At 41.5% G+C, this 16,008-nt stretch overlaps 1 protein-coding gene across 2 annotated transcripts in view; it reads right to left on the reverse strand.

The window, feature by feature from the left end:
- Positions 1–16,008, reverse strand: part of PAMR1 (peptidase domain containing associated with muscle regeneration 1) — a 55,336-nt gene that overhangs the window by 22,238 nt on the left and 17,090 nt on the right. For both annotated transcript variants that reach the window (XM_059474307.1, XM_059474306.1), the window contains exons 5-6: positions 12,105–12,322; positions 6,919–7,026 (exon numbers count right to left, since the gene is read on the reverse strand). In XM_059474307.1, coding sequence (XP_059330290.1) covers positions 6,919–7,026; positions 12,105–12,322 — 326 coding nt within the window. The remainder of the gene's footprint in view (positions 1–6,918; positions 7,027–12,104; positions 12,323–16,008) is intronic.

The following is a 16,008-nucleotide window of genomic DNA, read 5'->3' on the forward strand; positions in this document are numbered from 1 at the left end:
GGGTGGTGAAGTAGGTGAGGGAGGCTATCTGGCCAACAGTGATGAATGGTTGATAGAGACAAAGATCTCAAATCTTTAATCTACTCTGGGCCCTTCTCTCAGTTCTTCTAACTCCAAAAAACCCAAAAGTTACATCTCCTGACACTCAGCTCAGAGGCAGAAAGCATCTCCATCAGCAAATTAGCAACTGTGTTCCATCCCCCTGCTCTGTGACCTTTGGAAAAGGTGGGGGTGAGCTTGAAGTGTGCCAGTGGTGCAGACTGGTTTTTGAGCTGCAGGCAGTCATTATGTGCTGAAGAGCTGGTTTATGCCATGCATTACAGGAGGCTTTTCAGAAAGACTCAGCCTCCTCAGTGATTCAGTGGTGAAATGACAGGCAAAAGTATCTTCGTCCCATCCAGTGTGGGGAAAATGCCTGAGATGTAGCTTGGTCCAACCTGTCCTCCTGACACTGATTCGTCCTTCCACATGGCAAGCCATACCAGGGAGAATCCTATGGATGGTTTTATCTCTAAGATGTCTTAGCAGGTTGAGGAAAAAGTTCAATATTGTTTTGAGGTGGGCAAATAGAGATTGCTATGAATATATTTAATGTAGTTTAGAAATATACTTCTTTTCCTATGCAGGCCTATCCTTGGATAGATTGCATTTACAAAGAGACAATTTCTTGTTTATTTAGATGTTGGTTATGCCTGGGGCTATGCTCTGGGCAGAATACCATGGAGTTTTACTAGATATGTTTCACTTTCTGAAAAACTAAAAGAATTGTCTAGTTAATTGACACTGAGAAAATAAGAAAGCAACAAGAGGAGTTGTCAGTAAAGCAGATTTTCTGTCTCTTTCAGCCTTGCTGTCAGTGACACTTACTCACTGGAGTTTCAAGACACTATAAAAGTATTATGAGATCAAACACTGGTAAATGGTATGAGCACCTTCCTCCCAGAGAGTGTGTGATTTACCCAATCCAACATTCTTACTGATGGAATTGAGGGAAAAGCCAGTCTTGGGGATCAGATTTTTGCAGGTTGATTTACAGCAGCTGTTCTTTAGTGGCTGCTTCAGATGTTTGTAGCAATATCCATCCTCAGCCAACAACATCATTTTTCTCTTAGGTGTTTCTGTCCTCCTATGAGGCATCTTGGCTGTTTGTGTAACATGAGCTGCACAGCTTTAGTTTATTGCTCAGCGAATTAAGACAACCCAGAACTGATGTTAGGTTATCTTAAATCACCACACATAGTGTTTGGTGGTTTGGCAGGTGGCTTCTCTGTGAGCACATCCCTCTAACCAAGGGAGAAATCTCCAGAAAATATACTGAAGTGAAAACTGGGAGCAGAAATCTCTACCTCCATCTCAACACAAGCCCTTCAAATTCCTGCACTAGTCACTAACCAATACAGATTGCCTTTTAAGCACATAATTTTCCTGGAAAGGAGTGTACTGTGGGGCAGTGTGTATGTTGTGGGGCAGGATGTATGTTTGCTGACATCCTAGCAAACATCTACGCAGCATCACAATGTTCTTCTGACCAGCTCAGTAAAACAAGAGAGGGCATTATGCCACCAGAACTGAACTCTGAAGTGACTTATTAAAAACCTCTCTATATTATGTTGCCTCTCAGAGGCAGTTCCAGGAAAGTTCTGGAAAACAGCCACCTCTGAGACCATTCTGTGGCCACACTACAGAGCTGCTGCATGACAAGCTAAAGGGTGGTGCTGTGTTAAGCTTCAGCCTGTAGCCCCTAATGGATCTTCAAAACCTAAGAACTGCCACACTGAGTGAAAGGTTTTTGTGTGGCTCTCAAAGCACACAAAATCCCTTGGATTGTAACAGTAAAAAAAAGCCACTAGCCTCTACTCCTTAGCAGCTCCAGGTACATATGTCCTTCAACAGCAGGAGCAGGGTTTTATTTCCCATCCCATACACATATCCCAATAGGAGGGACAATGGAAATGTGGTGGAGAAGGAGTGGCAATAATCTCATATCTTTGATGTGACTACACAAAATACGTGACCTTGACACAAGTGAGGAAGAACTCTATCTCTTTCAAAAAATCTGTAACAAGCCATTTTCCACTGAAAAATTCAAGTGAAGCCCAACAAACAACAATAACAACAAAAAACAAAATAAAACAAAACAAAAAAAACCAAACAAACAAAAAACAAAACAGAACAAAAAACCCAAAAAATCACCAAAAAACAACAAACAAACAAAAACCCCAACCAATCAAACAAATAAAAAAGACCCAATGGCAATCCCAGGAGCAGGAAAATTAAGAGTCATATTTCTATTTGGAACATTTTCTATAGCTGGAATAAGACTAATTTCCAGTACAACACTGCAAGAAAGGACTCAGGGGTTTTTATTTAATTATACCTGAAGTTCTCCATTGTAATCATGCAGTGTAGGTAAGGTGTAACACATGTGTGCTGTAAATGGTGAAGCGATTACACACTGATATAACGTAATTATACACTTACACAGTGATTATGGCACTTGAAATCTATTACTAAGAATTTTTCTGACAAAATTATATTTTAAAAAAAACCTTCCAAGCATGCTATTAGAAAACTCTGCATTACATATCTAGTTAGGTAAGAAAACCTAGGTTGAATGCCCAGAACCTCTCCCCAGTGCCTCATCCTCAGCTCTGCTGGGTTTCAAACTCTGTCGAGCTTATGCCAAGCACCGACAGCTGGGCTCCTTTCTCCCACAGCAGAACAGGGGCTGAGGTGTGGTTGGTGGGATGTTATGCTTCCTGCCTATTTTAGATATAAGCAGGCTCTGACAGGATGAGCACATCCCTAAGAGCCAGCCCAAGTCACAGATACATGGGGCCAAAAAGGATGGAAGTGGATTTTATCAGCTGTGGGGAAAGGCCTGAAAGCTATATTCAGGGGCCTGTTGGCACACAGTAAGGCCAGCCCTAGCAACATCAAAGGCTACAGCAAGGAGTTAGTTTATACAGTTCTGTCAGTTGGATTAGACTCTTCATTAGGATGCAGAACAAACCTCTCCTACTTGGCAGACAGGAGCAAGAAACAGAATAAAAATGGAAATCAGATCTCAGCCCTGAATTCCCCATTCAGTGAAGCTCTTCTTATTTGCGTAGGAACTCCAGTTTGCCTGGCTTTGTTTGAAATAAAGGTAACAGGAAATTTCTGGGCAGGATGAGGTCAAGGTCCCTTGCTTTGGGGCCAGCAAGCCCTGGGAGGACTCTGAGTCAGAACAGCCCGTTCTAGGAGGAGGACAAGCAGAGGGCAAGAGCATTTGCTATGGGGTACCAGCAATACTGTCTGTACAGCTGCATCCTCAGCAGGCAAACTCAACAGGGCAACTTTGGAAAAGACCTTTTTTAGTTGGAGTTGGACAAGTAGTTGTCACGCTGCACAGAGTCATGGGCATTCTGACACGAGTGGATGGTTTTTAGCAGGCAGGTTGTGCACTAGTCAGCTTCTTACTTTTCCCCTTCATCTTTTGATGAAGTTGCTGGTTTGTCTCAGTGTATTTGTATGCTAGAAGAACAATATTATCTGATTTTGTGGGTTCCTAATGCCTCTGACAGCATTAGAATATACAAAGGTCAAAGAGAAAAGCCTGAGTTTGCTCTCAATCATGTCAGCATGGCTAAGAGGTCACAGGGAGGGGGATGTAGGTATACTGCAAATTCATTTTAAGGTCAGAAAGAGCCCAAGTATTTAGAACAGGAGTTAGTTTTCTCTACCTACTGTATCATGATAGCAAAGTATGTCTATTTTAAGAAGGTATTTCTTGCTATCTTTAGGATTTGTGTTTATTGTGTTTTGGGTCAGAAAATAGAAGGTTAGCATTTGTTTTACAATTTCATATAAATTTTTTTAAACAGTCTCAGGAGTGAAACAATACATATCTATCTAAAATATTTCTGGCCCTGAAACAGAACTGACTGAAATATATTAGCAGCTGTCAGAAAGATAAATGCCTACGTTTCACTCCATGCTGTTGAAACCTTTAATTCACTATATTAGCCCTTGAAATTGTAAACAAAATGTTAATTTCTTGGCTGCCATAGTAGAAGATAAAAGAGACTACTAGCTGTAAGTAACCTGTACCTTGGATCATTTTATTAATATTGCAGATTGTAAGTGTCAGGGCACTTAGGGTTAAATATGACCCCAGGAAAGCAGCTTGACCAATGTTGATCACCCTGCTAAATAGATGGAATTTAATTTAATGGAGGAAACAATAGGTTCCCTGTGGTTTATCTCATTAAGGTGATTTCCATAATTCCAATAGTGATTCCTACATCTTTAAAATTAAACTTGGTAACGGACAAAAAGATAGAGTTGCATTGGGATGGTAAGGGAAAAAAAAAACATTTCTGATTCTGTCGTGAAATACTCATTGCTAAATTTGTTTAATTTGGCTTTAACTCATTCCTGAGATAATCCCACAGTCTCTCTTCATCTGAACCATGTCCCTTAGATTTCTTTAAAACCCTCATATCTCTCTGGGTACCTTCTGTTCCACCACCTCAGAGCTTCTACATGCACTTAACATTAAGGGGCTCTAATTTTCTTCTCTCTTATACCTTTTTTTCATCCATTAACTTTAATAGGATTGCACCTGGTTTCAAGAAAAGCAGACTGAAAAAAAGTCAGTCCTATAGTGCCCAAATTCGTATTCCATACTCCAAAAGTGACAATTTTATGACAGTTTTCTGCAGAAATAAATTTATTTCCCTTGTCTCTACCTCAAAAGACAGCACTTTTGCTGAAAGACCTAACAGAAAGAAAGATTCTGAGGAAAACACATTCTCTCTTTAACATTTAAACTAAAAGGCTGTTCAGGAGACTACAATTAGCTTTATAAGAATTGCAGCCATAGATATTTTTCCCAGTTCTTCCTTTTGTTCTTAAAAAACCAAATCAAACTTTAATTTTCTGGCTTTTCTCCCCATACATTGGAAAATACTTAGGATGCATTTTGGCAAAACTGAAGGAAATAGCTTAAGAAAAAAAATTACTTGAGGCTGGAGAGAAAAAAGATTTTCCATGATGTTTTCTAACTGTGAGGTTTGCTATTCACATAGAAGGCTGTAATATAGATGCTGGAAAACAATATTATGCCTAGCATAAGCAAAAGGCAAACATATAGCCACAAACATCATAATGTAATAGAATTTTATCCACCAAAGTTGTTCTTTTACAAATCAAACTAAAAGATTCTCATCAAGTTAAAAATCTTACTGTCTATGTGTTTAAGTGTCTCCTCTCTTTCATCCTGTTAGTACCTGTACCTTTGATTGCTTACAGTGACAGAAATCCCATCCTATTGTTTTTCAACTATCTCCCCTGTTGTTTGCATGGGTGAAGCTTCTACACTGGAATTACAAAAGAAAGTCAGTAAAAGAATATGAGCTTCATTCTTTGCCTTGCCTGTACTGTAGAGCCTGCCAAAACTAGGGCTGAGGTTTGCTGGAAATGTAATTATTTGAAATTTTGGTTGGTTCTGAATCAGACAGGAATCTTTCATTTTTTTATTTTTTTTTTCCCTCACTCTGTTCTAAAGGAGCAGAACTAATCTTGCTGAGCAGTTGCAAAGAGCTCAGGAGTTTCCAGTCCCTAAATGACCTGCTAAATAACTACTCACAGGAAAGAGGCTGTTAGCAGAAGAGCCAGACACTCATAGTCCTGAGGTCAGGAACTTCCACTTTTTAGCAACCTCTTCCCTAAAGAAAACATACCAGAAATCTGTGCAATCTGTTCAGAAATAATTTTTTTTTCAGGTTTCTGGAAAATATGAAGCAACCTCTCCTCATGTCTGAGCTATTTCTGGATGTGTAGAAATTGAAAAGTCTTTTACCTCAAAATGAATCAACAAAGGAGATATCATGACACTATGATTTAACTGCGCTGATGAAATAAAATAAATTCCAGGAGATAAATCCACTCCTAACAATGGCATACATAGGAAAAAGATTTTGAAGTGAAGTTTGGTGTAAATTAGTTCCTTTGACACAGAACTGAAAACTCTGCTTCCCATTACATGCAGTTATCTGTCCCTCCTGTTTTCATATCTCTATTGATACAATGTCATTTGTGTGCCTTAGGGCCAGAGGAATGCCACAGCAGGACAGAGTAAGCCATGCTTTCTGTCTTGGGCTAAATATGATCCCAAGTGGATTTCACCAGTATCAGTGAAATCTTCCAGGATTAGTTCAGTGACTTTAAGTATTGCAGAATGTTCCTTTCAGCTAGTGTAGATGATACAGCTTTTATCATGGCATATATTGCAAAATTCTCACTCCCTCATGCTCTTTTGAGTTCTGTTAGAGGAAGATATTCTCATGCAAGAAGAAGTAAATCACTGGAACAGACAATTGATTTGAATCCACTAATTTTACAATTCACTTGTCAGGACAAAACCAGGTGTGTGACTATAGGTGCAGATATGAACAGAATCTACCCTTTTCCATTTGTTTTGATCCCAAGTCTCTTTCATTCATGGTGCCAAAATTCTACTTTCCAGGGGAATGTGAAGAAAGATGAATTTCCTGTGACTAACTCAGTCTAGAGCATTAAGCACAGGGCTCAGCTGGGGTATGTATTTTCAGTAGAGAACAGCTGATGCACATAGTGGAAAGCAGCAGGCAGAGATACTTCTGTCTGATAAGGCTAATCCATTACAAAGATTTCTTGTGTGCAGTTTCCTGGCTTCAAGTCTGTTTTACCTTTTTACACATTGACATAAAGCTCCAGAATGACTGAGTGGAAATCTTCATGAACTGCAAGAAACATGTCTTAAAAAATGCCACAAGAAACTCAGTGCCTTCTCTGAATCTGTGACTGACCAAACCTACACACCACCAACACTCCTTACAATTAATGCATCAGTGAGCCCTGGAGGCTGCTCATGCACACAGTGCCTGTACTCACAGTTTTCACAGCGACTCCCTGTATAGCCAGCCAGACAGGCACACTTGTAGGTGCTGCTTTTGTCCAGAATGCATGTCCCATCATGAAGACATGGAGATGAAGAACAAGCTGTAAAAGAAAAGCAAGAATGCTCATGGTCTCTCATAGGATGGGGAACCTACCCATTTTTCCTTGTGATGGCTGTGTCTTGGGGTAAATTACATATTAACATGATTAGAAGTTAGAAAGACACAGTAAAGGGCCTGATGCATGTCAAAAAGTCTTCTGCCCTTACTTACTAGAGGAGGGATCTAATAGGGATAAGCAGTTCTTTTCCCAGCACACGTTACTTTTACCATTTAACTGCAGTCAAGTGGTGAGAAAGATTTATGGAACAAAATTAATTTGCATCAAGTTCAATTAATGTTTAGAGCTTAGACTAAATTAAAGAACTCTAATAGCAACCTACATTTTTCCTGCCATTCAACCCAGGGTTTAGGGATAGGTTCTGGGATCAATGGTTTTTGCAGGTTTTTAAGTGTCTTGGACCTTGTTGGTTTAGATTTTGGGAGTTGCTTTGTCCCTGGGAAACTCTTGCATACAACAATCTAACAGTGATGCACATCAAACTATATACAGTTTGTATACACCAGCATAACTTAATATCAGAATGTGTAACTGTGCATTAAATACCAGCAAATTCCATTGTGTAATAACATACACACACACGTTTTTTGGTGCCTGCTCTAAGAGGAGACAAGTCAATAGAACTATTGTGGTTTAACCCCAGCTGGCAGCTGAGTACCATGCTGCCACTCACTCCACGACTGCTGGAGGGGAGAAGAATTGAGAAAGAAAAATGAAACTTCATTGGTTGAGATATGAAAACTTTAATAATTGAAATAAAATAAAAGATTATGATGATGATAATAATAATAGGAATAACAATTACATTGAAAGGGGGGGAGAGAGAGAGAGAGAAATAATGCTGGAGAGAAGAAACTATCCACAACACAGCTGTTCACCATATCACTGACTGAAGCCCGGGCCCTCTCCAAGCAGCAAACCATGCTCCCAACCAACTCCCCCCAGTTTTTACAATATTCTGTGGTATGGCATATCCCTTTGGCCACTTTGTGTCAGTTGTTCTGGCCATGCTCCCTCCCAGCTTCTTGTGCATTTATTCACTGGCAGAGTAAAAGAAAATGCAAAATCCTTGATTTAGAGTAGCACTACTTTACAATCACTAAAACATTAGTGTGTTACCACACAAAATCCAAACCACAATATGGCCCCCTGAGGGATACCACTTGTCACTGATGTTCACTGGGGCACTGAGCTGTGCCACCCTGTAGCTCTGACCATTCAATTAATTCCTCATCCACTGAACAGCTCACTCATCAAATCCATCTCTCTCCAGTTTAGCCAGAGGGATGTTGTCGCCATGTCCAAAGGCCTCATGAAAGTTCATGGACATAACATCTGTAGCCCTTCCCTTGCGCACAGGTGTAGTTCCTCAACTGTAGAAAGCCACTAGATTGGTCAGCGCAGGACTTGCCCTTGGTGAAGCTGTTCTGGCTGTACTGAATCACCTCCCTGCCCTCCATCTGCCTTAGTCCTCCTTTTGGGAGGACCTGTTCCATGAACTTCCCAGGCACAGAGGTGAGGCTGACCGGTCAGTAGTTTCTGTGGTCCTTCCTTCTATCCCTTTTTTAAAATGGCTGCCTTTTTATCTCTTTTCCAGTCACCAGGGACTTTTCAAATATCATGAAAAGTGACTTGACAACTACATCAGCCATTTCCCTCACGACTCTGGGGCGTATGTCATCAGGTCCCAGAGGCTCATGTATGTTGAGGTTCCTCAGGAACAACACTGATCATCTCTTATGGTGGGAAGGAATTTGCTGCCCCAGTCCTTGCCTTGCTCCTTGCCTCAGCTCGAGGAGTGTATGAAGAGAGGTTGCCAGTGATGACTGAGTCAAAAGAGACAGGCTCTGGCCCTCCCTGCAGCCAAACCTGCATGGCTCCATGTTTAATGTGGCAGCCCTGCCTGGGTCATCACCTCCTTCCTGGTGCATGCAGAGGACCGGTTCCTGCCGAGGGGACACCCCAGCTGCACTCCCTCCCAGGGGGTGCTGATTCTTGCCTGGGCTCTGCTCTGCAGCTGCAGCAGGACCTTGCCCTTCCTGCACTCCCAAGGTGCCATGAACTGCTGCACACCCTGGCTGCACCCTGGGCTGCTCTGAAAGGCATGGGGGTACAGAGGGGTGCTTGTTCTGGCACTGTGCAGATCTCCTCCGCACCTCCCACAAGCTGCTCAGGTGTCTCCCAGCTCAGGAAAAGCCCCCGGGTGCCAGGATCTGTCACTGCCACCATATGGACCAACCTCAGAGCAGCTTCTCTCAGAGAAGTTTCTTATTATCCAGATGGCATGAGGTAAGAAATATATAGATGCCACATATAGATTTCTCTGGAGGCTTCACGTGGTGATATGTAAGAGCAATTTATACATGGTCAGGCAATTAATATCTTCCATGTCTCATTGAGGATTAAGGCCTGAATAAGAACAATAATTCATTCTTTAAAATAAAATATATATGTGACAGTTGTACTGTATACAACTAATGTAAAATATCACTGAGAAAGAGAAGGAGAACTAGAAGACTCCTTACAGACTGATATTTTTGTAGTCACTGGTTAAAGCTAGTGAACTTTTATCTTTGTCTTTGTCCCAGCTTTGTCTCCTGATTCTGGAAAAGTAAGCAAGTCAAGCGAATAAGGTAAGTGTCAGATACTCTCCTTGAAAATGCCTGATACTAAAAACGACTAAATATTTTTTTCTGTTTTAAGGAGTCTTGATTTCCTGGCTTAAGTCAAACAACAAGGGACAATACTACAAATGTTTAAAGTAACTATGTTATGTCCACTAGCTTGTGTGTACAGAAAGGAAAGCATTATTGAAAGTCAGTAACTGGCTTTCATCTAACTGGATCCAGCATATGTCTAATCCTTAAGAGACTCTGATAGCTCCCCATCTGGCCTCCCATGCTTCTCATCTGAATTCTGTTCAGTGACTTCTAGTCATTCATGCCAATTACTGGTTCCCATTTCACACTTGGCATGGGATGGGACCTAGCACCTGCTTCCAGATTAGGCAGAACAGCAGGTTGTGTGGTTTCATCCTTTAATAACTATACACACAGTGACCTTTCCTAAAGGAGATATAGGCTTTGCAGCTTATTTTGTATCAATCAAGACCTTTCTGGAATTTGAACCAATGATCTCTGTGCAGTCAGTGCCCCTGCTTCAGCAAGTTATGGGTACTAAGCCAGTACAAAGCTCACAAGAAGAGGAGGCAGAAAAAGAAGGAATTCAATTTTGACATACTTCTTCAGTCCTTTCCACTACACCACTAAGGTGCTAGGGGACACCAGATCACCTTCATGTCCTAGTCCACATCTTGTAAGCACCTCTGTTGCTGCTGCTCCCACGTGCAGCATAGGGAATTGCTTTTGTAAGCCCCGTGAAATCTGTTCTGGGGACCTTGGCTCTTCCACAGTGCTGTGCACAGAAGGAAATTTCAGGGCAAATGCTTCAGTTTTCAATGTGCTGCCAGAGCTTTCGATCCTGTGCTGCCCCCACTTTCAATTCTATGCTGCCCCATGCACACTCTATTCTTCCCTTAAATGGTCCTGCTGGCCAGGTTAGTGCTTCACATAAAAAGACACTGGGAGTGTTTGAAAAGCCTTTTACTGCACTACACATTAGACCAGAACAGCCTCATAATAAAGTGCACAAATAGAGCTCCTCACAAACTCTGAGAAGCCCTTTACAATGTGCTCTATGTGGATTACCACACTTGCAGCCTCACAGCCTCAGAATAATTACCACTCAAAATGGGGCGGAAATAAAGTGCTCCACAATATTCAAATACCGAGTGTTCCCTGCTGGGCAGAGAAAACAGAACCAATTCAGCTTGCACCATATGGAAAATGTTAGTTCCCTGAGTGTAGGCAGCCCTTATGCAACATAGCCCACGCCACACTCATTTGTTCTATATCACCTCTCCTGCTGTAAGCCCAGGCAAACTATCAATAGCTAACTGCCCCTGCTAGCAGGTACTAAAGGTGACATTTGAAGAGCAGGGCAGGCTGAGAAATGGCATAGGAGCTACATCCAGAAGTATGAACATTTCATATTGCTAGATACACCTCTGATCATTGTTAAGTCAGGTTTGTGTATTTATATAAGGGTTATATAAACTAACTAAATTTCCTGAGCCAGATATACCGTGGATGGCCTCATGAAATGTGGGTCACCGGGGTGTACAGAAGGCAAGTTATGGTGAGTCATAGATCCTGCAGGGTTTATCTATGGCAAAACAGCACAGTCTGATTAGTCTTCTGTGCCAGGAGTTCTGTAGATAGATTTGACCAAAATTCCTTGCATAGCTAAATAAGGAAGATCCAGGATGAGCGTGGAGGCTGCTGCAAATCCAATGGCAAAATGACAAGCCAGCTACACTTTCAGTGCTATTTTGAAACTTTGGAAAGCAAGGTAGGGGACTGAAGCACTGAGTAGTAATGAAACCAGTAATTCTGGAGCCCCATTTCTGTCATTCATAACACTGAGATCATCACAGAATGGGAAACGCCTCTTCATTTTTTTTTTAAAGAAAATAATTTGTTCTGTGTACACACTTGGGGACTTTTTGTTTGTTTTGGTCTTGGTTGGTTGGGGTTTTTTTAAATTCCTAATGGTACATGAGCCAACACAAGAATTGTGTTAGGGCATTTTCACTGAACTATCTATGAGACTTTGCATCAGGTTTTTGCTGCTTGAGACAATGACTGCCCCTGCATACAGCATTGAGCAATTCTGCCACTGCAGATACACATGCCCCTTCCCCTACTTCCTCTGTGCTCTTAATTCTTCAATTCAAACAGAAAAGTCACACAAAACAGTAGCTTTTCTCTGCTGGCTGATGTGCTTGTTCTTCACACAAGTAGAAGGAATTCAGTCTTTTTTAGAAGAGCCTCACATTCACATGCCATCTGACAGCTTTTGAATCTTCCCCACACTGACTTTATGTAAGTTGCTGTTGGCAACACAGCATGAAAGTTTTTAATGAAGCAAAACAGGCAAAGAGATTAGTGAAATTGAATTAATGAGAATGAGTGGCATGTTCCACTTTTAGATTAGGTTACCTGTAATTTCTTCAAAGACAGCATAAAATCCATCAAAGTTCTTGGATCCATCAGACTGGAAGAGGACATGGAGTGAAGACCCAGTGCTTCGGATGGGAGGTGGCCTCTCATTTCCACAGAATTTCTTTATTATTTGACTGTCCAAATTGTCCCCATCACGAATCTCCACATAGTCATACTGGCACATATAATCAAACTCCAGGCTCAGCATGGAAAATCTTGGGGAACAAGAACAAACAGTCAGACTGCTTACCTGGGTACCCTGAACACTATTTATTTGGGCATTTAGGTATTTAAGGCCTACCCCCTCAGTGAATCAACATGCACTTAACCACACAAAGACCTCTCACTCATCTCAATTTTTGCATCATGATGCCTAGAAGCTGGCTCAACTCTATACAGTTGCTCCATGAGAACATACAAGTATCAGAACAGTGAAGTCCAAGTTGAAGTCATACCGTCTATACACGTGCATCAGGTCCCTAGCCATAATACAATGTCAGAACTTTCATCCAGGGTCAGGCACTGCAGGGGGCATATTTCTACTGTCATTGTTTGCTAAAAAATGTTCTATTTGGCCTAAATAAAGTTTTAAGTACTGAAAGTTACAGTATAAAATAACAAGGTTCAAAAGCTATCTACATTCAGAAGTCAGCAATTAGGGATACAAGGAGAGCTTGGGGATGTAACAGAAGCAGAAACAGCCACAGAAACAGAATCAAAATACTACAGCACGTTTTGCATTAGAAAGCAAAATGGTACTAAATCCCCAATGTGTGGCACTTGCCTGTCTTTTGAGAGCAGAAATAAGGCACAGGAATTAGTGCAGAAGGGAAATACTTAAAGCCTTTTCCCACAATGTCTGTCCTTTCCTAGCTTAGATCCAGCCACTGTGCAAGGCTTTTGTTCATTAACAGCCATGCTATATGCTGCCACTGGAATTCAGGTGGGCACAGAGCCAAAGCACCCCACCAGAATAGGAACAAGAAACAGAAGGAGCAACACCAAGTGCCTCTGGAGAATGTGCAATGGTCGGGGGGCTGGGCTCAGCCTTGCTACAGCAGGAAAAGGAGAAATGGGCATGGGAGAGGCTGTGCTACTAACTGTTCAGAAGGATATTTTATAAATGAAACTCATTATGTACTCAATCTTCCTGAAGACTCCTAACACTGCAGATGTGTATTTAGGATGAGGCTGTATCTCCCACATTGCCTATTCCAGTGTGGGCCTAGTGGTTTGCAAAGACTGCGTTTTCACACCAAAGAGGTGAGACAAATTTTGGATCTGCTCCTGGACCTCATAGAGGGAAGGGAAGAGAATTCTGGAGCCTGCTTCACACTATTCTTATAGTCTGAGTCTTGAGACTCAGGCGCCCATGTTAAGGAGGCCTCCATGTTCCTCCACCTTCCCTTGACAACTCACGAGCTGACTTAAGAGGCCTCTGCACTCAGTCACCTTTGTTCAGGACATATGGCTGATTTTTGAACATCAGGAGTATACACTACCTACAGAGAAATGACTGAGCAGTTATAGGAAACTGCACCAATGGAGCAGAGCCCCTAATTTTTTAAAATAATTTGATGGAATGTAGAAGAAAAAACAAAACATCTGCTTTAAATATGCATTAGAGAGAGATAATTCAACTTTGCTTTGCATAAAATGCATGAGTTGAATTCTAGTTCTGTCAGGTCTGTCAGAGACATCCTGACACGTATCAGGTTATACACTACATTTTCAAAACATTCTTTCACTGGTGAAACATACCCCAGGGATCTAGCCTTAAGGAAGTTACAGAGCAATACAAATTAACCCGTTCATCTTTGTCATACTTATCAGGCTACAGTTTATCCTGACCCAATCCTAAAAATACTTTCTGGTTTTCTGAACTGATACATTTCTGATTAAAATTAAGTATGTGTGCAAATACAGAAGGAAAATTTCTGGAATGCCCAGTATTATTTATAGATGTAAAGGTAAACTATCTCTTGATACGTGTCCCTGAACAGAGAATATCAAAACATAGGCACAGAGAATGAAAGAGCCATACAAAGAATACTGATTTTAATTGTTTACTTTGTCTGTTTTAAAAAATTATGAAAACAGAGTGGAAAATGTGAAAGGCATAGGAGTTCTGACTTGCATTTTATTTAACTTGGCAAAGAAGCAGATACACTGTACTGACAACATGGGATCCTGTGATTAAGACTCAGAATTGGCAGGTCAGGAAACCTGCCAAAGCTTTTAAAAACCTCTTGGCTATGGCCCAGCTGACAGGACCCTTTACAGACCGTAAGGTCTATTGCTGTTTGAGCCTCAGGTACACACAATTCAACAGACCTCAGTTTTCTCACCAGTGAAAGTGTAATTATATCATAATTCTCTTGAATATTATAAAACTCAGCATGCTAATTTTGTGCTACAGGTCATCAGATACAAAATGGAATGAAAAGTATTGTCTTGATTTCATCAGTGGCCGCAGTGGGCATATAGTGACCAAGCCATCTTAGGAAAGCTTCCAGCCAAAGGACATATTTAAAACTGTGTCTCTGCTGAGGCACTAAAGAAAAGAATTGGAAGTTGTGAGCTGCTTCCACTGTGATATGACATCCTTGACATGACTCAGGCTGAGGGAGCCTATACATCACAACCCAAAAAAAACCCCCAAGGCTGGCAAAAAAAAAGCAGAGAAAACAAACTACCACCAAAACATGGACACTATTTATCAAAACAGCTCTACTGAGCCAACCCCCGAAGGACTGCATGGCACAGCTTAAAGCAAGGGAAGATTTATCTGTGCTCCTGGGAGTGTTACTCTTCCTGCCCTGTGCAAGTAAAGACGACCACTTTGTTCACCTTCTGTATTATCCAGTCCCCATCCCTGCCCTTGCAAGCCAGAGTGGCAGCAAACAGGATTTGTGCACAGAGAGAATGAGAAAAGAAGTTCTTTTGTTGGCAGTTGTTCTGATTCAGCACAAGGTTGGCTGTGCATTACAGCTCTAAGCAGTTACCACCCACAGAGGGGATCTGCACGTTTATATGAAAATAAGTGAAGGAAACATGGATGGCAGACCCAGGAGGCAGGCTCTGTTGGTTAGCTTAGGTAAACCTGCCCTTCTGTGTAGGAGCAGCCTAAAGGTGAAGTTTTAGATTAAATGTACACATTTTCCACAATATCTAACTGGTGAAATACCTCAATGGACAGCTCTGATGTGGTGCACCTTGAAGATGTCAACTGACTCAGAACACACTACAGGGTTACCTTCTGTGAGTACCTCCTGTTCCATCTTTGCCAAGAAGGTTTCCTCTGTGACTCCTGTAGGACTTGCAGGGTGGCAGGGTTAAGTGTGGACATTCAGGAGAGTTCCTGATCTTTCACTGGAAGTGCTATGTCATCTGCTGAGATTTCTAGGCATTCAGACATTAGGCTCATCATCAGGCAAAGGGCCCTAGACAAAGGGCTTTAGGATTCTCGAATGTTAGTCAGCTCAGATAAATTAGATGCTGACAACAGAAATTTGGTAGTTCAGGCTTCCCTCTTGGAATCCTTCACAGTTGAAATGTACCATTATTTCACATCAGGGTGATACCTAGTATTATGTTTATTTGATTGCAGGAAGGAAGGATGGACATAGCCATGAAGAGAAAGGCACTCTTGTGTTAAAGTTTTCCTTTTTCTGTAACAGCAAAGTTGAACTGTGAACTGTGAACCATACTGTGAACTGTATGGATCTCATGTGACACATCTTCCTAGTCTGCGTGTGGGTGGCCCTCAGGGTCTAGAGTGGAAGTCTGATTTCTCCAAAGAGTTAGGACATCTGTTAACTACAGCACTCCCCACTCTACTGCTTTGAAAACAGATTAGAGTGTCCTTTGTGCAGCCACAGCAAATTCTGCTCTTCAATAT

Source organism: Ammospiza nelsoni, chromosome 6 (assembly GCF_027579445.1).
Source record: "Ammospiza nelsoni isolate bAmmNel1 chromosome 6, bAmmNel1.pri, whole genome shotgun sequence".
In the NCBI taxonomy this organism is placed as follows: Eukaryota; Metazoa; Chordata; class Aves; order Passeriformes; family Passerellidae; genus Ammospiza; species Ammospiza nelsoni.